This window comes from Sus scrofa, chromosome 15, assembly GCF_000003025.6.
Source record: "Sus scrofa isolate TJ Tabasco breed Duroc chromosome 15, Sscrofa11.1, whole genome shotgun sequence".
In the NCBI taxonomy this organism is placed as follows: Eukaryota; Metazoa; Chordata; class Mammalia; order Artiodactyla; family Suidae; genus Sus; species Sus scrofa.
In genome coordinates, this window is record NC_010457.5 from 33435518 (window position 1) to 33462971 (window position 27454).

General features: G+C 50.8%; 1 protein-coding gene across 1 annotated transcript in view; it reads left to right on the top strand.

Moving 5' to 3' along the window:
- ARHGEF10 (Rho guanine nucleotide exchange factor 10) overlaps positions 1 to 27454 on the top strand; it is a 95760-nt gene that overhangs the window by 65425 nt on the left and 2881 nt on the right. Inside the window, 11 exon segments of the mRNA XM_021076496.1 lie at positions 5029 to 5144; positions 5697 to 5824; positions 5996 to 6096; positions 7883 to 8004; positions 8667 to 8753; positions 9939 to 10056; positions 10059 to 10158; positions 10924 to 11081; positions 12911 to 13053; positions 19620 to 19794; positions 25729 to 25851. Coding sequence (XP_020932155.1) covers positions 5029 to 5144; positions 5697 to 5824; positions 5996 to 6096; positions 7883 to 8004; positions 8667 to 8753; positions 9939 to 10056; positions 10059 to 10158; positions 10924 to 11081; positions 12911 to 13053; positions 19620 to 19794; positions 25729 to 25851 — 1371 coding nt within the window.

Genomic DNA, 27454 nt, shown 5'->3' on the forward strand with positions numbered 1-27454 from the left:
TAAGGATGAGCCCCTGGCCAGCCCTGCAGTCACGTAATCATGTTCAACTGGGCTGCCCGGTGTCTGCGGGCTTTATGGACCAGCTTCAGGTTCACACCCACTGCTTCTCTTCCTTATGACTCTTCTGTGAGCATGTCCCTAAGTTATTTGGAGAAGCTGAATTAGAAATCCCCATTCCTAGTGGGTAGACACGTGACTGAAGTTCAGTGTGGAAGGTTGTCTGTTGTTCAGTGATGAAGACAGTGTGGGCCTCCCTGCCTGGCAACCGCAGGAGCGGCTGGGGGAGCCGCGTGGGAGGCTTGCACCCCAGCAGCACCAGCTGGAACCTGCGTTTGTTTGAATCCTTCTTGTCCTTGGTCATGATGTGTAATCGCCTTAAACTGTTCCCTCTGGTGTAGGTCTTGCACCCCTGGGGTCCCTGGTTGGTTTGAGCTTCCAGACCCCCTGAACTTCTGCAAAATTTCGGTCGCTTCTGTTTCTCTTTGCTCTGTGCTGTCTCAAGAGGTGGGTTTAGGAGAAAATGATTTCCCTTTTGCCAGAAATAAGGTGACTCTGTATTTTCTTCATTTATGAACCTTATAACCTCAGTTCAGTTTTAACAAGTAGACCCTCCTAGTTGGCAAGGAATTGTGTCAAGTGGGTGCAGGGGAGGGCGTGAGAGGCGGTGTCCCAGCTCGGGGGCCTGGGGGAGTGGCGAACTGCTGGGCCTCGGTGAGTCACTTACACGAGGTGGAGAAACCATCGTCTTGTCATCAAACGCTTCCCAGGGAGAGGTTCTGAAAGTGTTTCAAGAGGTAAGAACAGGCTAGATGTATTTTTCAGGAGCACTTGGATGTGCACATGTTGAAGCATGTGATTCATACCAGTCATTCGCGTTGCTTTCCTTACTTAACCCTAACAGTTGGTGGTAAAAGCTAGAGACACAGCTGGGCCTCTGTCAGGAGGTGACACACACTGCACCCATGAGGGACCGCCACGGCGCCGGGGGCTTGTGCCTGCTGTTGGGCCAGCGTCCAGGTGTGAGCTTTCCTGTCTCAGAGCAAGAGGGTGAACCAGCAATGACTGCGGTGGCCTACGGGCGTCTCAGGGTGGTCTCCCTGTCCCGGGAAGCCTGCAGGGCAGGGATAGGGGCAGCGCTGCAGGCAGACAAGGGAACTCTGCAAAGAGGATAGCAGGCCAGCCGTCCTGAAATGTTTACCAGTGTTCCCTGCTAGTTGAAATCTAACACAGATGCCTGGGTCCCTGCCTCTAGCTGCAAAGGGAGGGTCGGGGCAGTGGGTGCAGCATCCGGGAGGGAGATGGTGAGGACAGAGTCGAGGAGTTGGTGAGGATGGACGGGGGTGGTGGGGAGGAGCAGGGTGGGGAGGGGGGGAGGGGGGTGGTGAGGACAGAGAGGGGAGGGGTTTTAGGTCAGGTGGGGAGACTGGGGGTGGGGGGGAGGCCAGAAAGGGGCAGCAAATTCCCATAAAATGTGAGACCAAAGCAGTTAACCCAGCTGACGGCAGAGGCAGAGGAGTGGCCCCGTCTCTGAAGCACACAGGTTCTTCATCAGACTGTATCTGGAAAGCCCTGGGTCCAGGGCCCAGGCTGTGGAGGCGAGGTCTCCCTCTGCAGGGAGCCAAGCTTTATTTTCAGCTGTGGCAAACTTGGCTTTTGGTCGAGTCCATTCTGGAAGGAAAAGGATGGAAGGTTCCTTGTTAGATTGTGGCTCCTTTGGGTGCACCGGCCTCACCCTGGGAGGAAGTGGAGGAAAGGGGTACAGGGCATGTGGGCACAGACCCAGGACGGGAGCTGGCAGGACAGGGTCTTCGGTGCGGGAACCTCCACAGTCCCAGGTGGGAGGGTGGAATGAGGCCGACAGACGTGTGTGTGTTGGGTCACCAGACAGTACCCTCAGCATCCAGTGTTTAAGTGTCGATTCTTGCTCAGTAAAAAAGACCTTGATCCTTAAGATACCAAACTTCTGAATTCAATTTGGAAAGTTCCTGGCAGGGAACCTGTGCTGAGGCCTGGACAGTGCTGCAGGGAAGCCTGGTCATCCCAGCAGATGCTCACTCAGCCCTTGGCACCACAGGACCCCTCATCGTCCCTGGCTGGACCCGTCTGCAGTGGCCCATTCCCCCCAGCTCTTGCCTGGAGTCCCCAGTCCTTGAAATGTCCCACTGCCCAGGCCGAGGTGTGATGAGGGGCCTCGGCCTCTGAGCTGCGGCATGCCCACCCTCACCCCACCCTGAATGTTTCTGGGCAGAGTTCCCTTGGCCACGGCCCCAGTCCTGTGGGCCATGTGGACTCCACTCAGCTTTCAAAGCCTGAGTTTTCAAGCCAGTGGCAGAGGTTTCCATGGAGATGGGCACTGTGAGAAGCCCTCCGCTCCCCCCACCCAGGGTGCTGGGCGTTGTGACCAGATGGTGGGAAACCCAACCAGCAAAACTCTTGATTTGCAAATTTGTTGTTCATATAAATTTTGCCAGAAAGAGAGGTTCTTTCCTAAACTGAAAGTACCCTTTGAGAAAACAGGAGGGCTCTGTGTTGCTTTGTTCAACAACGTGAGTGGACTCACTTCTTATTGTTCATCCTCTGCATCCTTAGGATATTATTTGCTCTTTGTGTCCCCAAAGTGCCCTTTGATAAAGCATCTCCCATGCTCACAGGTGTACACTTGACTGTGTCCGCACATGTTGTGTAAAGGCAGAGAAGCTCCTTTTAGCCCCACTGTGGAAGATCCTCTAAGCCTGCTGGAAATGTGCACCTCCCTCTCCATGTCTCCCTCCCGTGATGGGGACTCAGTGGCAGCCTGGTTCTACCCCATGAGATGGGACGGGCGGGCAGAGCAGCTTTGCGGTGGAGCCAGGCCAGTCCCGCTGCTTTCCGTTTCCTGTCCTTTCCATCCCTGGAGCCTGTCTGCGTGCCCACCCTGGCTCAGCAGACCATGTCTTCTGCAGTGACCCAGTCCTAGTCCCCTCCATAGCCCCTGGATGCAGGGCTTCATCCTGCCCCAGCTACTCCCTCTGCTTGGACAGGATGGCCTGGCAGGTCCCAGCTGCAGGACGGTGGACAGAGGGCAGTGAGTTTGGTTGGCAGGAGGCTCCTGTGACCAAGGCTGCCTGAGGCCTTCTTGTTTTCATGCCGTGGACCGTCCACCCACTCCAGCTCTTCCCTGCCTGCTTAGAAGGCCCACAGAGGCATCCGACCTTTCCTTCTTTCCTCCCCACCACCACTGTTCCTCCCTCCCTCCCTCCCTCCTTTTTAGGGCCACACCCGAGGCATATGGAGTCCATATGGACTCCAGGCCAGGAGTCCAATCAGAGCTGTAGCCGCCAGCCTACACCACAGCCACAGCAACTCAGGAACCAAGCCACATCTTCGACCTACCCCACAGCTCACGGCAACACCGGATCCTTAACCCACTGAGGGAGGCCAGGGATCAAACGCGAAACCTCATGGTTCCTAGTCAGATTTGTTTCCACTGTGCCACAACGGGAACTCCCAATTCCTGTTTATTTAAGAGCCTTTTAGTTACAGACACACAAGGCAGAGTCCTAAGTCACTTCCAGATCTCTGAACCGTCCCGCCAGGGTGGGATGGTCACAGAGCGCTTCCGCGTTACTCCCCTGGCCAGGCTAGCATTACGCTGATGTGCATATAAATTCACCTTTTACCCACTTCCCTCCTGGAAATACTCCAACAGCTTCAAAACCTTTTACGTGTTAACCGTTTGCCTGATTTCCCCCAAGCTTAGATTGTTGGACTAGATGATCAGCCTGAGTCGGGGGTGGGGGGTAGCTGTTCTGGGCACTTGAGGCCAGTCCACTCACCCGGCTGATGGCCGAGCTCCTCCTTGTCCTTTAAAACCAGGAGAGAGAGAGAGAGAGAACGTTCAGAGAACGTTCATTGCGGAGCTCCTTTTGGTGTCAGATGACTGGGTTATTGGAAATTTGGTTCAGATTAAATGTCATTTCTAGAGATTAGAAACTTCTTACGGGTAGTAATTACATCAACCATGCTTTAAAAATACTAGAAGTGATGAAACATGTCAACCCCAAATTGTGAGATGTTCCATGAAACACCAGCATCCTTCAAAAACGTCAAGGTCGGAGTTCCCATTGTGGTGCAGTGGTTAACGAATCCGACTAGGAACCATGAGGTTGTGGGTTCGATCCCTGGCGTTGCTCAGTGGGTTAAGGATCTGGCATTGCCGTGAGCTGTGGTGTAGGTCGCAGATGCAGCTCGGATCCTGCCTTACTGTGGCTCTGGCGTAGGCCGGCGGCTACAGCTCCGATTCGACCCCTAGCCTGGGAACCTCCATATGCTGCGGGAAGTGGCCCTAGAAAAGGCAAAAAGACCAAAAACAAGACAAAACAAAATGTCATGGTCCTGGGAGTTACTATTGTGGCTCATCGGGTTAAGAACCCAACTAGTATCCAGTGATGCAGGTTCAATCCCTGGCCTCACTCATTGGGTTAGGGTCCGGTGTTGCTGTGAGCTGTGGTGTAGATCAAAGACAAGGCTCGGATCCTGCCTTGCTGTGGCTGTGGTGTAGGCTGGCAGCTACAACTCCAATTCAACCCCTAGCCTGGGAACCTCCATATGCCGCGAGTGTGGCCCTAAAAAGTAAAAGAAAAAAAAAAGTCAAGGTCCTGAGGGAGGGGCACTTGGGACTTGATCCAGGTTGGAGGAGATTTAAGGAGCACCGACGGCTTAGCACCTCGTGGGACCCAAATGGGGAAGTGGGCAAGGCTTGAGGGATCCGCTGTGGTTAGTGGTGCCGTGATGTGACTTCCCAGAATGCACCTCGATTCTGTGGTTCTCCAAGATTTAAACCCCTGGACATGGTGAAGGGAGCTCTGTGCTACTGCAGCTTTTCTGTATGTCTGTTTCAGAAGAAAAAGTCAGAAACAGGAAAGCCTCTCATTATGTGAAAACATTCACCTTTTAAAGGTTCTGGAGGAGTTAGACCTTGGTCTCGTCTCCTCCCTCGAGTGCTGGTGCCAACTTGGGATCTGTCCTCTTTGTCGTCTTACTTTGCAGACAGAGTTTATATGGGGCCAGGGCAGCTGTATCAAGATCTGCAGAACTTGCTGCATGACTTAAATGTCGTCGGTCAAATCACTCAATTGATTGGAACCCTGAAAGGAAACTACCAGGTAAGAGTCGTAGCCGTTCAATTAAAAATTCCCTCTTTGTTTCTAACTCACTGTCAGCATGTGCTCCTGTGTCCTCGTTCTCCCGGAGGTGAGCATTCTTCTGACGGTGTGTTTTCTCCTCTTTCTGGGTAACTTGTCTTCCTTTTGAGGCTGACTGGAGCACCAGTTCTCTTGTAGGTGTACCCCTACCTAACCGCCACCAGGCGTGACTCCCAGGCTCACCTCAGATGGGTGTCCCAGGTCTCCCTGGGTTTTTCACATTATATCATTGCATTTTCTCTCACTTAGGAGGGGTGTGCCTCAGTAACACTTTATTATTATTATATTTGATGGCTGCATCTGCAGCAATAGAGTTCCCAGGCCAGGGTCAGACCCAAGCCGAGCCATGTAACCTATGCCGCAGCTGCGGCAACACTGGATCCTTAACCCGCTGTGCTGGGCCAGGGATTGAACCTGCATCTTCATGGATACTTGTTGGGTTTTTACCACTGAGCCACGACGGGAACTCCCTCCTTGGTACACTTTAAATGGGCAAATTCGTTTCCTTTGTAGAACTTGAACCAGTCAGTGGCCCACGACTGGACCTCCGGTTTACAGAGACTTATTTTGAAGAAGGAGGAGGAGATCAGAGCAGCCGACTGCTGTCGGATTCAACTACAGCTCCCGGGGAAGCAGGACAGGTTGGTCACCTGTACAAGGAAGTTCTGGGGGCTGGGGCCGGGCACGTGGTTCTCTGTCCTGACCTGCATGCCCTCGAGGTTCAGGATGCTACCCCACAGTTGGACACGTGACTGGATTTCACGGGGTGGAGCCCACTATGTGGGTGATCCACCCTGCCTTCTCTCCGGCAGGTCTGGCCGGCCGACCGTCTTCACAGCTGTGTTCAACACCTTTACTCCCGCTATCAAAGAGTCCTGGACCAACAACCTGCAGATGGCCAAGCGCGCCCTGGGTAAGAGGGCGAGGATTTCAGCCCAGTGAGGCACCTTCAGAAAGAGGCAGTGAGAGTTCCTGTTGTGGCTCAGTGGAAATGAATCCGACCAGTATCCATGAAGACATGGGTTCGATCCCTGGCCTTGCTCAGTGGGTCGGGGATCCGGCATTGTGAGCTGTGTAGGTCGCAGATGTGGCTCGGATCCCGTGTTGCTGTAGCTGTGGTGTAGGCTGGCAGTGGTAGCTCCAATTTGACCCCTAGCCTGGGAATCTCCATATGCTGCAGGTGTGGCCCTAAAAAGCAAAAAAAAAAAAGAAAAAGAGGCAGTGTCCCTTCCTATTTTATGATGAAATGCACACCCAGGAGGATAAAATTGAGGCTGAGAGGTAGGCATGACAGTATTCATCCAATCACATGAAAGAGTGTTTCAAGTAGGAAAAATTAACCTAGCACCTTTACAACTGTGATTTAAGGGTTGTAGGGGAAAAAAATTTATTATAAGAAAACGTTAATGTTACTGGGGATTGTTCAACCCAAGTAAAAGCCCTTTGAGTCAGGAGGCCCAGCCCAGGCACTGGCCACACAGGACAGGAAAGTGATGGTTCATCTCACCCTGTTTCCTCAGCCTTCACCTGTGAAGTAAAACACAGGCCTGGACTGAACTGTCCCACAGGAAATATAAGGCCTGTAGTTCTTTCAGAGATGGGACTTGGATCATTTCTTGTCCGGATGTCCCCTTAGCCTTGCCTTCTTTCGATCTGTGTCAAAGACACAGACGGTGGGTAGCATCCATTGACATGCATACATGTGGAGTTGCCAAAGGCACAGGTTTGTTGCTCAGAACACCTGGATGTCCTGCCTGTCTGTGTGAAACTCTCATTCACATGCAAACAGTCTGAAATATTAACTGAAAATAAAATTCAGAAGAGAGATGGGCCTGGGTTGCTGAGGTTGGTGGAAGGAAGGCCCTTCTCCTCATCCATGGAGCGCTGTCTAGACTGGCCTTCTCCATGGAAGGGGGAGTGGAGCGGGGCTCCTTTCTTGATCCTCAAGTAATTTCATGGTTTGTGGGGCCAGGTTCAGTCTCCGTGAATGAGCAAGCAGCCCAGCCCCTGAAGATAACTCCCTTTTACCTTCAGATGCATCACATCTTCAAAACTGAGATGGACAACTTGCTTTGCAGTAAATATTTCTTCATATTGTGGTACTTTTGTATCCCAAGGTGTTGATGCCATGTTAAAAAAGTTCTCACTCTGGGAGTTCCCACAGTGGCTCAGTGGTAATGAATCCAACTAGGATCCATGAGGACATGGGTTCTATCCCTGGCCTCATCAGTGGGTTAATTGCTGTTAACTGTGGTATAGGTCACAGATACGGCTCGGAGAGTACGTTGCTATGACTGTAGCTACAGCTCCAATTCAACCACTAGCCTGGGAACCGCTATATGCCGAGGGTGAGGCCCTAAAAAGACAAAAAAAAAAAAAAAAAAATTCTCACTCTGTCCCTAGTATTTGAATCTAAACATCTCAGTTGCTTTGGGAAAAAGATCAAGGAAAATGGACCCAAGTGGTTCGGGGAGTGCCGGTTCCCAGACATCTGGACGGGCGTCTCCTGAATGGGGCCAGTGCTCCCCAGGCAGAGAAGCCATGTGCCGCCGCTCCTCTAAGGAGTGGCTGTGCTGTTTTCCAGGAGTAAAAGCCTAGTTCTCCAGTCTTATACTAAGCAGGGTGCCCGGACCTCCTGCCCCCGCACCTGTCGACGTTGCCGACCGACCTCTGTTCCCTTTTCTCGGGTGTGATCACAGAGGAGGACAACCACCTGGGCTGGTTCTGCGTGGAAGACGATGGGAATCAGATTAAGAAGGAGAGACACCCCCTCCTCGTGGGACATATGCCAGTGACAGTGGCCAAGCAGCAGGAGTTCAAGGTGATTGGCTGGTGGGCCGACAGGCCAGGAAGGGGCACCCCTCCCCAGGGCTGGTTGGTTTCCAAGTCACTTAAGAGTGTTGTGGTTTGAAGCTGGAGCCAATGCTGGGTCCCCCTCGCCGAAGCACCCCGCGTGCCAGGCACTGCGGCTCAGCTGTGTCAGGTCCGTACCCTTGCTGGGCGGCACTCAGCCTCCACGTGCGTGGGTTGCTGTTGGAGGCCTTCTGGTTGGGAAGTGCAGTGCCCGCTCTTGGCTGATGCAAAGCCCATCTCCAGGGGCATTTTGCTAACATCCCCGCATGCACTGCAGGGGTTCGTGGTTGTGTCACACGCTGATCAGCAGAAAAGACATGGTTACTGCTCACTCCTGGTCTCACCCAGACCTATACCCCCCTCAGCCTTTGGCAGAGCCACCCCACTGGGGACCGGCTCCCTGCATTTATGTCCAGGGGGCCCAGGGATCCGAGGAGCATCGCACTGCAGACAATGGCTCCTTAGGTGTTTGCCTCTAAAAAGCGGATTTCTGAGACTCACCCATTGATCCTCCCCTCTTAGTTCTTGGAGCTGCTGTGGTTTACGTCAGAACCTGTCACCTGTGTAAGACGGGCTTTCTGGCTCCTCCTGGTCCTGTGTTCACTTGGGCCTTGGTTTTGTTCTCTTCAGATCGAATGTGCTGTGTATAATCCCGAGCCTTACCTGAGTCATGAGAATCAGCCAGACTCGTCCTCCACGGCTCACGGTTTCCTGTGGGTGAGATGCCTTTGTCTGGTTTTAATGCAGTTCGTCAAGAATCGATAGCTATGGCTCACGTGATGAGAAACCACAGGGTGGAACGTTCCCATAGATGGTTAATATTGTGTTTATGAAGCGGGAAAGGGAGCTGACTGCTTTTGGAAAAGATGTAGAATTCTAAGGAATTAAAATGTTTCTCTCTTCTTTTTCCTCTAAAACCCTACCATATTAAATTCAATCTAAAAACAACGAACTTAACTGATGGAATCATTTAAATATTTTTTTTTCCATTTGAGCAGTTAAATTGTATAGGATATTTTTTTTCCCCTTCTAAGACCATGCTCGCCTCTTTTTTTTCTTTTTTCTTTTTCTTTTCTTTTTTTTTTTTTTTTTGCTTTTTAGGGCCTCGCTTGAGGCATATGGAGCCTCAAGCTAGGGGTCCAGTCAGAGCTACAGCTGCTGACCTACACCTCAGCCATAGCAACGTCAGATCTGAGCCACGTCTGTGACATATACCACAGCTCATGGCAATGCCAGATCCTTAACCCACTGAGCGAGGCCAGGGATGGAACCAGCACCCTCATAGTTCCTAGTCAGACTCATTTCCACTGGGCCATGATGGGAACTCCCATTCTGGCTTTTTACACTGGAAACTTAGCATTGAAATTAATTTGTTCAGGGAGTTCCCTGGTGGCTTAGTGGGTTAAGGGTCTGGTGTTGTCACTGTTGCCATGTGGGTTCAGTCCCTGGCCTGGGAACTCCTGCATGCTGTGGTACAGGCAAAATAAAGTGATGCAGATTGAATTTCAAGGTGTGTCATGTCTTTCGTTGTTAGGTTGTGAGTAGTGCTCATGCACACATGCGCACACACACACACAAAAAGAGGTTTTTGTTTTTTGTTTTTTAAAAAAAGAGATACCGTCTGCTTTTCCAGACTCTGATTTGTGCATGGATAGCCTTTGCCATCCTGTGGTGCCAGGTGTGTGTCTCTTAAAGGACATAATGTGACTTTCAGAAAACAAAACTGCCCTCATTACTAAAATGCAGAGTAACCTAATGAACCTGTTGCAAAGGGAGCTAGGCTCTGTGAGCAGGTTTTCCCCCATGGAAGCTGGTTCCCCAGAGAAAGCCTGTTCCCCCACTGTGTCCAGTGTCCCCTGGGTGGGACTCCCAGAGCCTTCTCATCTCTTGTATCTCATCCAGATCGGCAGCTGTACCAGCCAGATGGGTCAGATCGCCATCGTCTCCTTCCAAAATTCCCACCCCAAAGTCATCGAGTGCTTCAATGTGGAGTCCCGTGTCCTGTGCATGGTGTACGCGCCGCTGAGGAGAGGCCCCGGGAGCCTAGCACCCCCGAGCCCGAGGCCACGGCGGGTCGAGTACTGGGTGTCCCTGCCGTCTGCTTGGGGACGGAGGAGGGAAGGTGGGTCCATCACCGCATCAACGGCCCAGCGGCTTTGTTAGTGGGAGGTGGTGGGAGCCCGGCTGGAGGTGCCTCCCTGACCACCGAGTCAGGGTTTACGTGATACAAGCAGAGCCAGTGAATGAGGCCCCTGGAAGTCCTCTGAGCAACCCCACAAGAAGTTGACCTTGACAGGGAAAGTTCTGGTCTGCCCAGCATGGACGTGCTCCATTCTTGTTGGTGCTTTCAATGTGCGTCCCTCTTACACTTTGGAATAAAACAGAGCCATGCTCTGTTGTGCTGACACTGGGCGTTGTCGGAGTTGAAAGGAGACCTAAGATGTGATGTTCCTAGATCTGTAGGGAGGACCAGGCTTTTTTTGTTTTTGTTTTTAAATAGCCTAGGTCTTCTCTTTTAAAAGAAAAGGAGATCACAGTGGTAGTGGTCTTGGTCTTTATTTTATTTTTTTGTCTTTTTAGTGCAGCACCCATGGCAAATGGAGGTTTCCAGGCTAGGGGTCTAATCGGAGCTGTAGCCGCCGGCCTACGCCAGGCCACAGCCACATCTGCGACCTACACCACAGCTCACAGCAATGCCGGATCCCTAACCCACTGAGCGAGGCCAGGGATCGAGCCCACAACCTCATTGTTTCTAGTCGGATTCGTTAACCACTGAGCCACCAAGGGACTCGGTCTTGTTCTTTAAAACAGCTGAGTAGTTCTGGAAGGAGAGGGGAGGGCCGGGAGGCTGGCAGTGACTGTGGCTCCCTCTCTCGTTCTTCCACAGCATTTCCATTTACAAGAGCAGCCAAGGCTCCAAGAAGGTGCGGCTGCAACACTTCTTCGCTCCTGACAAGTCCACAGTCCTGAGCTTGGCCTGCACACCTCAGAACCTGTACGCCGGCCTGGTCAGCGGGGCTGTGGCTGTCTACACCAAAGCAGAAGGCCAGTGTCCCGTGGGCATCTGGGGTGGGGGCCTTGCGCTCTGGATGGTGCCTCTCGTCCCCCATGTCCTGAGGCACATGTGACCCATTAGGGAGGACGGAAACCAGAATGCCACCTGCCCATCACACTGCAAGCTGTGTTCAGCTGGTGCCCTGCTGGCTCCTCCATGGTCCTCAGGCCTTTCCCACAGCTGTTCCCCAGTGCTGTCCTGCCCTCACGTGAGGCCCTTCTGTGTGGAGTGGCTGTCACCCGTCCGTGCCAGCCCTGCTCCCTGGCTCCCGGCCTGGGCCGTTGTCTCATCCAGGGAGAAGTAACCTTCAGCTTAGTTCAGGGCACCCCAGGCTGATCACCCGAGGGATATAAACAAATAGACCCAGACGGAGGGCTGGGCTGGCTGGGAGCTGGGTGCTGAGGAGCCCTGGGAGGAGCCTTCGACTCCCGGGGTTGGGGGGAGCTTCGTGGAGGGGGCACAGGGAGCCCTGAGGCTGGTGATTTGCAGCAACTTCCTTAAGGCAGGTTTGGGGGGTCACCTCAGGGAGGAAACCTTGCTCTCCTGGAGGACATGACGTGTTTTTAAACACACGTTTGTGCAGATTTATGTGAGCTTCTCCGAGTTCCTCTTGTCTGTGACCTTTCCTGCTTTAGTGGCGAGGCTTGCTCACTCAAGTTGTTTTTTCCTCTGCTCTGGCAGAGATTAAATTTCATGGCAATTATTAACTGTTTGAAAGTTTGAAATTACCCTAATTTCTATCCAGTCTAGTAAGCCACCAACTTGATTTGGGATAGTTATGGCTATTTCTTTCCAGTGCTATGAATTTATTCAGGCTTTATTTATTTAATTGGGGGAAGCTAAACCTTTATTTTTTTTCCCCAGCATGATTGAGATAAAATTGACACATAATGTTATGTGAGGTTAAGATGTGCGATATATTGATTTGGTACACACACATTGCAAAATGATCACCACCCTCTGCTGGCCCCCACCTGCATCACGTCACATACTCACCATTGCTTTTTTGTTGTGAGCACATGTAAGACTCACTCTCGACCACTGTCAGGCATCAGATCCAGATATCTGTTGTTACCTTTGGTCACAGTGCTGTGCTCGCTCCTCAGAACTTCATCTTATAACTGAAGTTTATACTTTCCCACCATCTCCCCATTTCCCCACTATAGCTCCTGGCAGCCACCATTCTGCTGTTTCTATGATTTTGGCTTTTTTAGATTCCACATACAAGTGAGAATTTGTCTTTCTCTGTTTGACTTATTCCACTTAGCATCATGGTCTCAAGCTTCATCCATGCTGTCACAAATGGCAAGATTTCATTCTTTTTTATGGCTGAGTAATATTCCATTGTGTGTGTATGTATATATACATCACATTTTCTATATCCATTCATTCATCGATGGCTTAGGTTGCTTCCGTGTCTAGCTCTTGTTAAATAAGGCTGCTATGAACGTTGGGGTGTGTGTATCATTTCAAATTAGTGTTTTTGTTTTCTTTGGATAAATACCCTGGAGTGGAATTGCTGGATCATAGGGTAGTTCTGTTTTTCATTTTTTGAGGAACCTCCAGGCTTTTTCCATAGTGGCTGCACTGATTTTCATTCCCACCAACAGGGCATAAGGGTTTCCTTTTCTCCACGTCCTTAGCAACACCTGTGATTTCTTGTCTTTTGATGGTGGCCATTCAGACGGGTGTGAGGTGACATCTCACTGTGGTTTTGATTTGCATATCTATAATAATTAATGTACCTATTGGCTATCTGTGCGTCTTCTTTGGAGAAACTCAATGTGAACAGAATTAAAAAAATATATTTTCTCTTAAGATGGCTCCTGGAATTCTGAACCTCAAACAGTGGTAAAATTGGGCGTCCTGCCAGTTCGAAGTCTACTAGTGATGGAAGACGCGCTGTGGGCGGCCTGCGGAGGTCAAGTCTCTGTGATCAGCGTGGAGACTCATACTGTGGAGGTGAGCCATTTAAAGTGACTGTGCAGCGTGGAAAAGCCCTCAGAGCTAGTCCAGCCAAGGTCCCGGGCTGAGGGTCAAGGAACACTTCTCGAAGGTGGGGAGCTCAGGCAGCATCTTGCCTGTGGCCTGTGCTCAAAGCAAATCCCTCCTGATGGCTTAGAAAGAAGGATTAACTCAAAAATCCCACAACCGTTTTCTAGCACATCCATGGAATAATTGTCCATTGTTTACCTGCTAATTGATACAAATGTTACCTTAAAAAAAAAAAAGTGTTCGGTGTGAACGTAAGAGTGAGTCTTCAAGGACATGTGGAAAATTAGTGTTGGATGGAAAAGGTGTTTCAAGTCAGTTCGTTCAGTAGAGATAATGAGACAACGGGCGTGGTCTGGAAGAACCAGAGATGTCTTTCAGGCTCCAACCCTTTCCCCTTCTAGATATTCTGGAGGTGGGAATGTAAAACATATAAAGCGACAGACTCACAAGATACAAACAGTAGAATGGTTGTCACTTTGCAGTGAGAGCCACTTTCCAAACGTATCATATACCTAGAAGTTGCCATGATAAAGAATATGATCAACTTAGTAAAGTTTTATTTTTTTTTGGTCTTTTTCTAGGGCTGTGCCTGCAGCCTATGGAGGTTCCCAGGCTAGGGGTCTAATTGGAGCTACAGCTGCCAGCCTGTACTAGAGCCACAGCAACGCCAGATCCGAGCTGCATCTGAGACCTACACCACAGCTCACGGCAACGCCAGGTCCTTAACCCACTGAGTGAGGCCAGGGATCTAACCTGCAACCTCATGGTTCCTAGTCGGATTTGTTAACCACTGAGCCATTACAGGAACTCCTAGTAAAGTTTTAGAACCTTTTTTTTTTTTTTTTTTTCCCACCCAGTAAGTGTTGTGTGTATCAATTTTTTTTTTTTTTTTTTTTTTTTTTTTTTTTTTTTTTTTTTGTCTTTTTAAGGCCACACTTGTGGCCTATGGAAGTTCCCAGGCTAGGGGTCAAATCAGAGCTATAGCTACTGGCCTACACCACAGCCACACAACACAGGATCTGAGCCTCATCTGTGACCTACACCACACACCACAGCTCATGGCAATGCCAGATCCTTGACCCACTGAGAGAGGCCAAGGATGGAACCTGTGTCCTCATGGATGCTAGTCAGGTTTGTTACTGCTGAGCCACGATGGGAACTCCCTGCCCGATGACAAAGCAGTTCCTTGAGAATTTTGCCTGGAAACTGGGTGAGTCTGAGCGTGCAGGGCATGGGGTCATCTACCTGCGGCAGAGGAGCTTGGAGTCCTCTGTGGTCACTGTCTTGTGGTCTCTGTTCCTTTAAGCGCTCAGGGGAGGCCGTGGACACCTCCCAGCTCACGGGGGGCCCATCTGGGCTGTGCTGGCGCAGCCTGCCACCGTGACCGCGATCGCGGAGGCAGTCGCGCTTGGCTTGGTTTCTTGGAGCAGATTTGCGTGTGATCTGCTCACCACCATGCTGTGTGTGGTGGGGGCCATAGAAGGATTTAAATATGGAACAGATGTGATGAAATCTGTCTTCTCAGAGGGTTTTTTGAGGCGTAAAGGGGGCGAGATTGGAGACTGAAGACGCACTGGGAAGGTTAGTCCAGAGCCCCGCCAGGAAAATTCCACTCTGCATTGGAAGGGTGGATTGGGAGAACTTAAGGTGGACGCTGCAGGCCTGGAGGTGTGCGGCCGGGGGTGCTTCTGTGACAAAAGCAGCCAGTTGTGAAGGCCAAGGACGGCGAGGCAGACTTTCCTAGAGGGCTCAAGCTCCACCCTCTGGGGGCTCATACTTAGGGGGCAAGTGACCTGCCAGGCTGAAGGGAGAGGAAGGTGGGTTAATGGCCATAACTGAATTAACCCAGCACAGAGCAGTGAGTGGGTGGACCCAACCTGCTTAATTGGAAGCGGGTTGAGGGAGTTCCCGTCGTGAAGCAGCAGAAACAAATCTGACTAGGAACCGTGAGGTTGCAGGTTCGACCCCTGGCCTCACTCAGTGGGTTAAGGATCCAGCGTTGCTGTGAGCTGTGGTGTAGGTCACAGACATGGCTCAGATCTGGCATTGCTGTGGCTGTGGTGTCGGCGGCAGCTGTAGCTCTGTTTTGACCCATAGCCTGGGAACTTCCATATGCCGCCAGTGCGGCCCTGAAAAGGACAAAAGACAAAAAAAAAAAAAAAAAAAAAAAAAAAGCAGGTTGAGGACCAGTAAACCATGACTTCCTGGCTTCTTCCAGAGGAGGCGTCAGCAGTAATTGTGGAATGACCAGCAGCTGGCAGAGCCAGTGCCTTTGTGCCTTTGTGCTCAAGTAGCACCAGTGTTTCTCTAATGTGCTGTGACATTTTTCTTTTTTTTTTGGTCTATTCAGGGCTGCACCCATGGCACATGGAAGTTTGGCATTAAGGGTGTGAAGAGAAAGGGGAGTGTGAGGGCATCTGACTAGAAATAGCAGAGGAAGGGGGAACCCCGGGAGAGGGTGGCCTCACAGGAATACAGAGGGAATGTTCGAGAAGTCCAGTGCCCCTGACAAGGCAGGAAATATCCCCTGGGGGGTTCCTGTTGTGACTCAGTGGGTTAAAAACCTGACATGGTGTCTGTGAAGATATGGGTTCAATCCGTGGCCTCACTTCAGTGGGTTAAGGATCTGGCATTCCCGTGAACTGCGGTGTAGGTTGCAGACAAGGCTTGGATCCTGCGTTGCTGTGGCTGTGGTGTAGGCTGGCAGCTCCAGCTCCAACTCGACTCCTAGTCTGGGAACTTCCATATGCCGTGGGTGTGGCCCCAAAAAGACAAAAAGAAAAAAGAATAATCCGATAAGACTGACCAGGAAAAGAAAGGACTCAAATTACTAAAATCAAGAAGGAAGGCAGGGACTTTTACCAATCTTAGAGAAATAAACAGGATTACTAAGGAGAACCATGACAGTTATATGCTGGCAGATGAGATGAGATGACCTGGATGAAATGGACAGGTTGGTAGAAAGGTACAAACTGCCGAGACGGAATTGTGAAGAAGCCGGAAATCTGAATCTCCAAAGCGAGAAAGGATATTGGATCAGTAATCAAAAACCTCCCCACATGAGAACTATGTCTAGATACTCATGTTGCAACAGAAGAAAGGGTGGGGGAAAAAATGTAATTGTAATGTATACATGTAAGGATAACCTGACCCCCTTGCTGTACAGTGGGAAAATAAAAAAAATATTAAAAAAAAAAAAACTCCCCACAAGAAAAGCCCAGGACCAGAAGGTTTCACGGGTGAGTTCTTCCAAACGTGTAAAGATGAACACCAATCCGTCTCAAATTCTTCTAAAACATTTAAAAGTAGGGGACACTTTTTCTTTCTGTAATGCTAGCATTACCCTGATACCAAAGGCAAGCAAAGATATTCCCATCACAGACAGATACAAACCAGCATCCTTACGAATATTGATGCAAAAAATTCTCAGCAGAATGCTACCAAACCAAATTCCACAGCATAAGGGTTATGCTACCATGACCGAGTGGGATTCGTTCCGGAACACAGGGACAGCTCAGTGCAACAACATCAATGTGATACGCCACATTAACAGAACCAAGGGGAAAACCCACAAAATGCTCATCCCAAATTGATGTACAAAATGCATTGGACAAAATCCATCACCCTCTGGTGATAAAACAGAAGGTGACCTCTCCCTCAGCCTCACAAAGGGCCTCTGGGACAGGCTGGTGGCTGAGTACACTCCTTGGTGAGATGGAAAGCTTCCCACTGAGATGAGGAATGTTGAGGTTGCCCACTCGTTACTTCATTCATCATTCTGGAGGTTCTGGCCTGAGCAGGGGCGCAAGAAAAAGGAGGGGAAGGGGATCCGGGTTGAAAGGAAGAAGTAAAATCCTCTCTGTTTGCAGATGACATGATCTTTATGCGGAAAATCCTAACAAATCCACAGAAAATGTTAGAAGTCATAAACAAGTTCAGTACACAAAAATCTTTAATTTCTGCACATTTCAGCAGCAAACAATCTGAGGAAGAAATTAAAAAAAAACAGCAACTTGGAATTCCCTGTGGCGCAGCAGGTTAAGAAGGATCTGGCATTGTCACTGGAGCAGCTTTGTCGCTACTGTGATGTGGGTTTTATCTTTGGCCTAGGAACTTCCCCGTGCTGCGGGCAGGTCCAAAAAAACCCCTTCACTTATAATGACATCGAAAAGAACAAGACAGAAATCCCAAGTTGATCTGCAGATTTAACATGACCCCATCCAAGTCCCAATGGCCTTTAAAAAAAAAAAAAAAAACAAAACAAAACTTGACAAGCAGATCCTAGAATTCACATGGAAGTTCAAGGGACCCACAGTCGCCAAAACGGTCTTGAAAAAGAACAAGTGGGGGACTCCCACTTCCTAATTTCAGATTTTGCTTTGCAGCTGCAGTAGTGGAGACAGTGTGGTGCTGGCACAGGGACAGGCAGACAGACCGATGGGGCAGAATTGCCAGCCCACAAATAAAGCCACCTGTCCATGGTCAATTCACTGTCAACAAAGGCGCCAAAACGATTTGTGGAGAAAGAATCGTCTTTAACAGACAGCTCTGGAACAGCTGTACATCCACACGCAAGAGGGTGAAGCTGGATCCTTTACCTAACACCACACACACAAGTGGAGTAAATGAGAGTTCCCATTGTGGCTCAGTGGGTTCAGAACCCAACGTTGTCTCTGTGAGGGTGTGGGTTGGATCCCTGACCTTGCTCAGGGGGTTAAGGATCCAGTGTTGCTGTGAGCCGTGGTGTAGGTTGCAGATGCGGCTTGGATCCTGCCTTGCTGTGGCTGTGGAGTAGGCCGGCACCTGCAGCTCCCATTTGACCCCTAACCTGGGAACCTCCATATGCCTTGGGTGCAGCCCTGAAAGGGGAAAAAAAGGGGGTGTGTAAAATGGATTAAACCTAAGTGTAAGAGCTAAAACTAACCCTACAGGAAAACCTGAGAGTAAATCTTTGTGACTTCGGATCTGACGCCTAAAGTGGAAGCAACCAAGGGGGAAAAACAGATAAATTTATCTTTATAAAAATTAAGACCTTGTGTGCTTCAAAGAAAGCTATCAATAAGTGTAAAGACACCCCACAGAATGGCAAAAAAATATTTACAAATCTGCCAAGAATATGTAACAGTTTATATAACTTGCAGCTCAACAATAAGAGTAGCCCACTTAAAAAAGGGACCAGGGATCTGAACAGAGGTTTCTCCAGAGAAGATAGGCAGTTGGCCCTTGCATACCTGGAGGGATTTGCAGCATCATTAGTCCTTAGAAAAACACAAACCCACATGACCATGAGATCCCACCTCACCCTCTAGGAACACAAAAGTAGGAGAAGGATGTTAACAGGCACAGGACAGGGTGTGGGGTCAAGGCTGCAGCCTTGCTGGGGGGATGGGACACGTGGCAGCCCTTGAAGGAGAGCCTGCCCTTCCTCAGAAAGTGAAGCATGGAATCACTACGTGACCCAGCATTTCTGATCACATGCATGTACTTGAGAGAACCCAATGCACATGTTCACACACACACACACACCGGAGGTGCCAAGGGCTCAAGTACTGCCTGCCCTGCAGGGCCAGAGCCGGGCCCCAGAGAGCAGGTCCTCGTCTTTTCTGGATTTCCCTGTTCCCTCCTGGGATGGTGCAGTCGGCTCTGGGATGGGCATGTGGTGGTGCCCCCTTCCCCCGGGATGACGATCCTGCCAGCTTCCTGACTTCAGGCTGACTCTGCACCCCTCCCCATCCCCGGCTCTGCACCCCCTGTGCAGGGGCCCAGGATGCCCACCCATCCTGGTTTAGGGGCCCAGGACGCCCTCCTTTCCCTGTGCAGGGGCCTGGAATGCCCCCCTGTCCCCATGCAATCTTCAGTTGAAGTGAGCTGTGATGCTGGTGGACGTGGAGTCTCCTGTCCGACTAAAATCAGTGGTTCACTGTCTACCTTCAGTCTAGCTCAGGGACTGCCGCACAGCATGGGTGAGCATGAAGATTTACCTGGCGAACTCTTTCCGTGAGGGTGGGTGTACAGGGATGGGTGAGCTCGGCCTCTCCAATCCCTGAGAGGCAGTGAATACAGTGAATACAGCTGCCCAGCACCAGCCTGTCATAGTTCTGCCTCTTGGGTCCCTGTGGAGCAGGGTTGTCCGGAGGGACAGTGGGGCAGTGAGGGTCAGACAGAAGCAGCAGGTGGCCACTGGGAACAAAGCAAGGGTGGTACAGCTCAGTATCGAGGAGACCCCAAGCTCCACAGGTTTCGCAGCAGGCGGGCATGCACCCTTGTTCCTGCTCAGGTTTAGGGGCACTGGTGGGTCTGCATGAGTCTGGGCCCACAGCTCAGCATCCAAGGGTCTGGGTGACAGAGCCTTTGCTGGGGATGGATGAAGGCAGGGGACATATGGCACTGGCTGGACACCACATGGGCGGGACCAGGCACTGCTTGAGGTTTAAGGAGCAGTGCAAAGGGTGGGTCTGCCACAGCTGATGGACGTGGGGTGAAGCTCCGTGCATCCCGAAGCCTGGCTATAACTCTCTCCTTGGTCTCCACAGAGTCAGCTGGAGGCCCACCAGGAGGAGGGCATGGTGGTCTCGCACATGGCCATCGCCGGTGTGGGGATCTGGGTCGCCTTCACCTCAGGGTCCACGCTCCGCCTTTTCCACACAGAGACGCTCAAGCATCTCCAGGACATCAACATCGCCACTCCCGTCCACCACATGCTGCCAGGTGGGGCTCCTGTTCCCTGCTGCCCGCTTCCCCCAGGGCCAGGGTTTAGGACGTGTCCGGTGACCCTGAGGATGTTTGCACGGGGGTGAAGCAGGGGGACACAGACCTGAAGTTGAAGAGCAGAGAGGAGGAGTCTTGCTGGGGGGTCACAGGGCAGCTCCGCTGGATTCCATCAGCAATTCCCCCCGCTCCGTGGGAAGGGTGTTTCCCAACAGGGGAGTAAAACCAGCCAAGGAGCAGAGGTGGGTGCAGCAGAGGTGTGTGCGTGTGTGTGTGTACACCTGGTGTGTATAGCGTGTGTGTGTGTGTGCATACATGTGTGCCTGGTGTGTATATGGATACACGTGGGCTTGGTGCGTATGAGCATGTGGCTAGCGTATGTAAGCATGTTGCAGGTGTGTGCACGTGTGTAGCTAGTGTGTATATGCATGGCCTGGTGTGTATGAACATGCACCTAGGTCTCTAAGCCTGTACCTGGTGGGTGTGTGTGTGTGGCTAGTGCATAGCCACGTGGCTGGTATGTAGAGGCATCTAGCCAATACCTACATGCATGTACCTGTTGTGATGATCATGCCTTTGTTCTGTATATGCATGTAGCCGGTGTGTGTTGGCCTGTGGCTGGCATGTAAGCCTATGTATGGCATGTGTACATATTAGCTGGCACGTGTCAGCCCGTGGGGAGTGCGCATGAGCACAGGTGGCCGGGCTGAAGGAAGTCGGTGGTGGTTTGAGCAGGCGTGTGGCTCCAGGCTAAGTCCTAGGAAGAGTGTCTGTGTTGGGGGTGGGGCAGGGGAGCCTGGTGTGGTCCAGGCCTGGCTGGAGGCGGCAGGGAGAGTGCAGGCACTGAGGAAGTGGGCTGCAGTGCTGAGTGTGCCTGAGAGGTGGTAGGGGTGCACTGGGATCCTCGGAAGAGCGCAAAATCGGGAACAGACCGAGACACAGAGGGGGTTGAGGGAAATGGTGCATCCATCTGGTGCTGCTGAGCACAGACCCAGCAGGAAGCTGGAGCTCAGGGTCTGGCAGGTGGGCCAGAGGTCAGGGGGATGCAGTTTGGGAGTTTGTCCTTTGGGGAGTGATGAGGGACAGGGTTCAGGAGGGAAGGGTTGGTGAGAAGAGCATATCAGACATGCTGGAGAGGGATGGGAGGGGGAGGGGGTGGAGGGGGAGGAGGGATGGGAGGGGGAGGCCAGGGAGCTGCCTGCTGGTTCCAGGTGCTGCTAAGGCCGAGGACAGACTAGGAGCTGATGCGTGAGTGTGCATGCAAGCAGAAGGATTTAACCCCTCGGGCTGGCTCTGCACAAAGCAGTTTAAAACAACCAGGTATCTTTGTTCAGTGAGGAAATGGAGCCTCACCTATTTAGGAAAAGACAGTGGTTCACAACTTCCAGCACTTTGCTGTGGGACCAGCACAGGCTGAGGGAATGTGTTTGAAGCTGGGTTGTAGTTGTTGGGATGAAACTTGTCCAGATTTGTAGATGCCCAAGCACAGCCCTTTCTCCAGGGAGGCCTGTGCTCAGAGGTCCAGCCACACCCGTGGGAGGAGGTGATGTTGGTGCTGCAGTAAAATGCCTCTGAGCCCCCAGAGGCCCCTGCCTGGCCGCCCCTCGCTCCTCCCCCAGGTCCCTTCCGGAACCCACTGGTTGGGCGCACCCTCCTGGGCCCTGCTGGAGAAGGGGAAGTTTGCCCCCAACCCCGTGTGGGATCCTCCCTCCCAGTTGCTCTTGGTCCATCCCTCGATGGTCTGGTTTCTGATGTGTTTTCTTATCTGGGGACAGGCACCCTTCCTCCTCCTTAGAAGCGTCTGCCCCTCAGGCCAGTGTCCCAGGGGTCTGTCTTACGCTCAGACACCTGAGACGAGAGCAGGGAGTCCAGGTCGTGGGGCTACTGCCATCCTGGACACGCAGACGTAGAGCCTCCTTCAGACCTGTGTTCCTGCACTTACCAAGTGGATTTTGTTACGTGCACGTACCAGCAATATGTAAAAGTGTCCTTTATTGCTCTCACTGGAATGTAAAATTCCAGGATGTTCTAGAGAGGAAGACTTCTCAAGCCAGAAAAACAAAGTTAAAAAAAATTATTATCCTGTAACTCACGTCTTTTTCTGCAGTGAAATTGATGAAATCTGTTCAGTCCCCTGGGGTCTTGCTCTGCCTCCCGGGGGCCTCTGACTGTGTGACCTCGGTTCCTTCTCTTCTGTTTGGAGACCAGTTCCAAGCCCATCTGCTCAGCTCTTTGCCCTGAACCACATCAGATGTGACAGCCACGCAGTGGTAGGGACACCATGGATCAGCACACATGCAGTTGGTCAACCTCAGCCACAAGGAGGGTGCTGGACATGGGGCAGAGGAGTTTCCCGCACCCCGGCCCCGGTCACGAGTCAGTAGGAACTGTGTCAGGAAGCCCTGTTTCCCTCCTTGCCCAGGACAGTTGAGGCAGGATGTTTTTATGGAAAAGTGCTGAGACCTCCTGACAGATGAGCCGTTTCACGTCCCTCCAGTGACTGCATTGCCTTCCAGGGGTGACGTAACCAAAGGAAGGCGCCAAGTTTTTCTATTTAAAAAAACAAACAAACAAAAAAACCTCAGTGTAATTTTTCTAAATACCATCAACCACTTCATAAGGGGATTCAGCAGCTTGGACAGGGCTCTTGATTAGTTATGATCCTCCTGAATGGGAAAATCACCACCTTTCGAAGTACTAGTCAGTTAAACTTTCACGTGTGAAATTAGAGGTGAGCCCTAGGCTACTTTGGAAATGGAACAAACCACACCTGCGGAGCTTGGGCTCTTAGTCAATTCTGAATGCTCTCCAACCAGTTGCAAAGAAGAACGGCTATTGCGGTTTTCCAACTTCCTCCACCTGTGCTATGGTTTAGTGGAAGTTTGGGGGTCCTTCAGGGGCTCCTCCCACCACCCAGAGTATTCCTCTTGGTCTTTCCCATGTGGAGAGAGTTTTCCCCATTTTTGAAATGTTTCATAACCTTCCCCCCCCGCCCCCCAACGATGACTTCCCCCGTCCCAACACCACACAGGGCCCCTTTCTCTGCCTTTGAACTGTTTTGTGCTTTCTCTTTGGAAAGATCCACTTCTGAAGAGAGGAACTTCTTACAAAGACCAGAGAAAGTTTCTCAGATTTTTACCACATGTAACGTAACACAGATGTAAAAGCTGCAGCAGGGCGAAAAGTCAGATGTTCCTAATATGCTATTTACAGGCAAAGAAGTGGAAAAATTCCTGAAGAGGCTGAGATTACTTTTCAAAACGAATTTCTGAGTGAAAAAAAGTGGTAAAGTTTTATCCTTCATAATTTGAAAGTAAAACCTGTTTAATGTTTGTGTTAGTGGTTGGAAATACTTCACATATTTTACGAGGCTCTGTGTGCGATATAAAAATGTAACCTTGGAGTTCCCGTTGTGGCTCAGCGGAAACAAACCCGACCAGTATCCACGAGGACACCTGTTTGATCCCTGGCCTTGCTCAGTGGATTAAGGATTCGGCGTTGCCGTGAGCTGTGGTGTAGGTCGCAGACTCGGCTTGGATCCTGTGGCTGTGGCTGTGGCTGTGGCATAGGCCAGCAGCTGCAACTCTGATTCTACCCCTAGCCTGGGAACCTCCATATGCTGCAACTGCAGCCTTAAAAAGACAAAAAAAAAAAAAAAAAAAAAAAAAAAAAAAAACTACTGAACTTGAAGCCAAAAACCAAAGGTAAAAAAGATGAAGAAAAACGAAGAACCTCAGAGAAATATGTGATACCACCAAGCACATCAACATTTCCAAGAGGAAGTACCAGCAGAAGAGACATTAGCAAAAAAAAAATTTCCCATTTTCCCCTTTTTAGTTTTCTTTAAAGCCAAGTGGTAAATTGAAAGTATTTTAAATGCTTCTTTAATAGCCCTAACAATATTTTTAAATTACAGATTCTCTGTGAAAGAAAATCTAACTCATAAATTCCTTTTTTGAAGAAGAATTAAATGAAACTCACAGTTTCCCAAACCAAAATATTTCAGGATGATTGAATAAATCACAAAACAATTTACTGGTGCAGTTTTCACTTATGTGCAGGACTTGGAACCTAAATGAGAGTGTGGGTGGAATCACGTTGTAGAAACACCCACAGCCACCTCTCAATCCAGCCCTGAGACCATGTGGAGAGAGTCTGCTTGTTAGTACTGTTCCCAGTACTTTTGTGTATTAAAGAGGACATGTAGTCACATTAGGACCACAGGATCGTCCCACTGCCCAGTTTCTAAGTTCCTTCCAGGACGGTGGCTTCTAAAGTGGCTGCAAGAGGAAGATCACATCTGTGTCCTCCGTCCACCCCACTGTCATGACGTTGACCACTCGGGTCAGGTCTGCTGTGGCCCGTTTCCGTCAACGTTGAAAATTATGGTATTCAAATGCAAAGACGTCCACCACCCTGTGCAGCAGTGAAATGACACAGCACACGGAGCAGCGAGCCAGGTCCCACTGTCACCTCCCCCAGCTGCTTCCATCTCTTCCACCAAAGCTTTACCCGGGCGGGGGGCGGGGGGGTCGGATTTGCAGACTTGCTCTCTGTATATGAGCAGTCACGTGGAAGTGTTAGAATACTTGGCCTTGAGTGAGCACTGATGCTCTGGAAGCCGCACCTGTGTTACGGGGACGTGGCCTGGCCCCCGGCTCACCTCCAAAGGGCTGCCCAGGACAGGACCACCCGCCTCTGGATAACAAGGCTGAGACCATGCCCAGCGCCGTGTATCTAAACCACCTCTGCATGTCTCACTGGCTTTTGGAAATGACAGCTCCTGGAGCACGTGGAGACTGACACACAGCTCCGAGGTGTCTCTACAGCCAGCTGCTCCCACGGGCACATGTTCAGAATTCCTGGGAACTTAGAACATTAGCTTTTTAAGAGAAATATTTCATATTTAGAAATAAAACTAGGTCTTTAGTTTTTGTAGCTGTTGTTTTGGTTTGGGTTTTTTTTTTTTTTTTTCCATTACCTAATCATAGAATGACTTTTGTGGACATGCTAGCCAGCCTTTGGCTTTGGCATGAAAGCATTTCTTCTCATGCTTTTTATCTAAGATGAAATTCCGGTCCTATGCAGAGATACTGGAAATGACCCATTTCTAGGGAACAGAAGAATCCAGTTGTTGTTAAGTGTTCTTTGCTCCTTCTCAGGAGGGGACTGAATCGCTCCCCTCTGCTCTTGAGTTCAGCACTGAGCAGAGACACCAGGAGTGGTCTACAGCTCCTTTTGGGGGGCCACGCTGCTGTGGGTGGTGTGGAGTTGCAGCGAGATTCTGTACAGCCCGGATCACTCCTGACAGTCACCAGAGATGTGCACCTGGGGTGAAGCTCTGCTCTTTCTTTCACTCCTACTTCCTCCCCTTGTCAGCCTGGTCAGCCTCTCTGGGCCCTAGAGCCTTGGCTGGAAAATAAAGCAGAGCAAATAGCCCAGAGCTCTGGAGGCCCTTGGGCTCTAGTGTTTTCTATCAGTGTTTCCCAGAGCCTGAATGATGAGGTCCCTTCCCGTTCCTGGCGCAGTCCCCTCCCTGCTCCTGCATGGGCTGTGTTGCTGAGCACGGGCTGCGAGGGGAGCCATCCTAGTCTCCTTGTACCTGTCCAGGTGGGCTCTGCTGGCAGGGCTGCCGTGTGAGGGGTGTGTGTGTGGCCCTGGCAGGAAATGGATAGTTTCTTGAATGGTTTGGGGTTTTGCTTGGCCCTGGAAGTGCTGCCCAGCAGTGCTTAGCAGTGTCCCAGGTTCATAGCTGCCCATCTGGCAGGAGTACAGCCAGGATGCCCCCGTCTCTCCCCAGTATGCCCAGGGCCCCGGTGACATCTGCCAGTCTGGTAGTGCTCTGGTGAGGTGGGCGGTTCCGGAGCCCTGCTCCAGCCTGTGCTCTGCAGAGGCCAGGCCAAGGGGTGCAAGCCTCTCCTATCTCTCATCCAGGGCACCAGCGGCTGTCAGTGACCAGCCTACTCGTCTGCCATGGCTTGCTGATGGTGGGCACCAGCCTGGGCGTTGTGGTGGCCCTGCCCGTTCCTCGTCTGCAGGGCATCCCCAAGGTGACCGGTGAGTACACCACCCATGTGCCCACACCTCCCCAGCCTCTGTCCTGTACACTCTTTAAGCATGTGGGTCTGTGTCCAGCCAAGTCATCCCAGGAGTTGTTAGACAGTGTAAATTATTTGGGTTGTTTCTTCCCTGCCCCCTCTGTGCTATGAAGTTTGTGTCTGTTAATTTGTTCAATTCGTACTTTTGTTTTCCTCTTTTTCACATCATGGCCTAGGCAGAGTCTTGTCCCTAAAATGTGTTTTCATGATAATTTTTGGCCACCTGTTAGTTTCTATCACGATACACAGTTTTGCTAAAAAAAAAAAAAAAAAAAAAAAGGATGCTTTTTAGGTTTTGCACAGAAGGAAGCCCAGTATCAGAGAAAGCTCAGCTGTGCTTCTTAGCACATTTGGGAGGAGTTCAAGTGGGCACAGCTTTTTTGGAAAGCAGTTTGGCATTAAGGACCATGAGTCTTGAAACTCTCATGTGTCAGGAGTCAGGGTTTCCAGTTCAGGCATCTGTTGAGAAGCTGCCAAATCTATGAACAAAGCATAATGCCAAAGAACAGGAAACAAGTTGAAGGTCCAAATTAGGGGTAGGGGAGATATTTAAGCAATGGTGGTGCAGCGCTTTAGAATGTAACATAGCCAGTGGAAATGATGGTTGCAGAGAGCTTTGAATGATACAGGAAAATCTTAATACTGCAAGTTAAGTAAAACCAAGGTCTTAAATTTTATGTTGATTGTGTAATAACTCAGAGAAAAATATTTGTAGGAAACTCACCCAGATGTTGATAAAGACCTTTTTTCTAAGTCTCTTCCTCTGTCAGCACTGGAATATTCACTGTGACTGCAGACACGCCTTCCTGCTGTCATGAGGCCTTAAGGGTCTCCTGCAGGCAGCTTGGTGGTTGCGATAAACCCATGTTTTGTCATCTTCCGCCTGCTAGGATTGTGGAATTCCAATTTTGTTTATTCATTTCGTAACTTCTGTTCTCCTATGGTCTACCTCTTATACCCGCAGCAGCTACATGTGATGAATACATCATTTTCAGTGATAAAAAGGCAGAGTGGGCACCCCTCCACCCCAGCCAGACATAACCTTTCTCCTGCCAAGGCTCATCTCACATTACCGGACCGCTGATTTTATTCTCTCTAGTTCTGGCGATTTGTACCTTAAAAGACCATTTTTCATCATGTTCCTCTGCAGTGCTTTGTTTCAATGTTATTTCCAAGGTGCATCCTTGGTCATGTGACTGTGGCTCACACAGTTCACCGCTGTGTGGTGTGGCTTTGTTGCCCATGTGAGGTGTGGTGGGTATTTAGCTGTTTCCAGTTGTGTGTCACATGCAGGGCTCGGTCGCACACAGGTCCCTTTGGACGTCTGTCGGGCTTGGGGTCCCCGGAGTGTAGGAAGCACAGGCTCAGGCTCACCAGGTGGTCACCTCCATCCCCGCGTCTGGGCGTCCTCACCCTCCATGTGCCCCCAGCACCCGCTGGGAGGGTTCTTGACTTGCCCTTCTGCTTGCTGAGGAGTGTGCCTCAGCCCGGGAGGTGGGAGGGGGGCCCCTGGGGGGAGGGGCCTTATGTTGTTGGTGGAAAGGATGTAAACTCCCCTTACT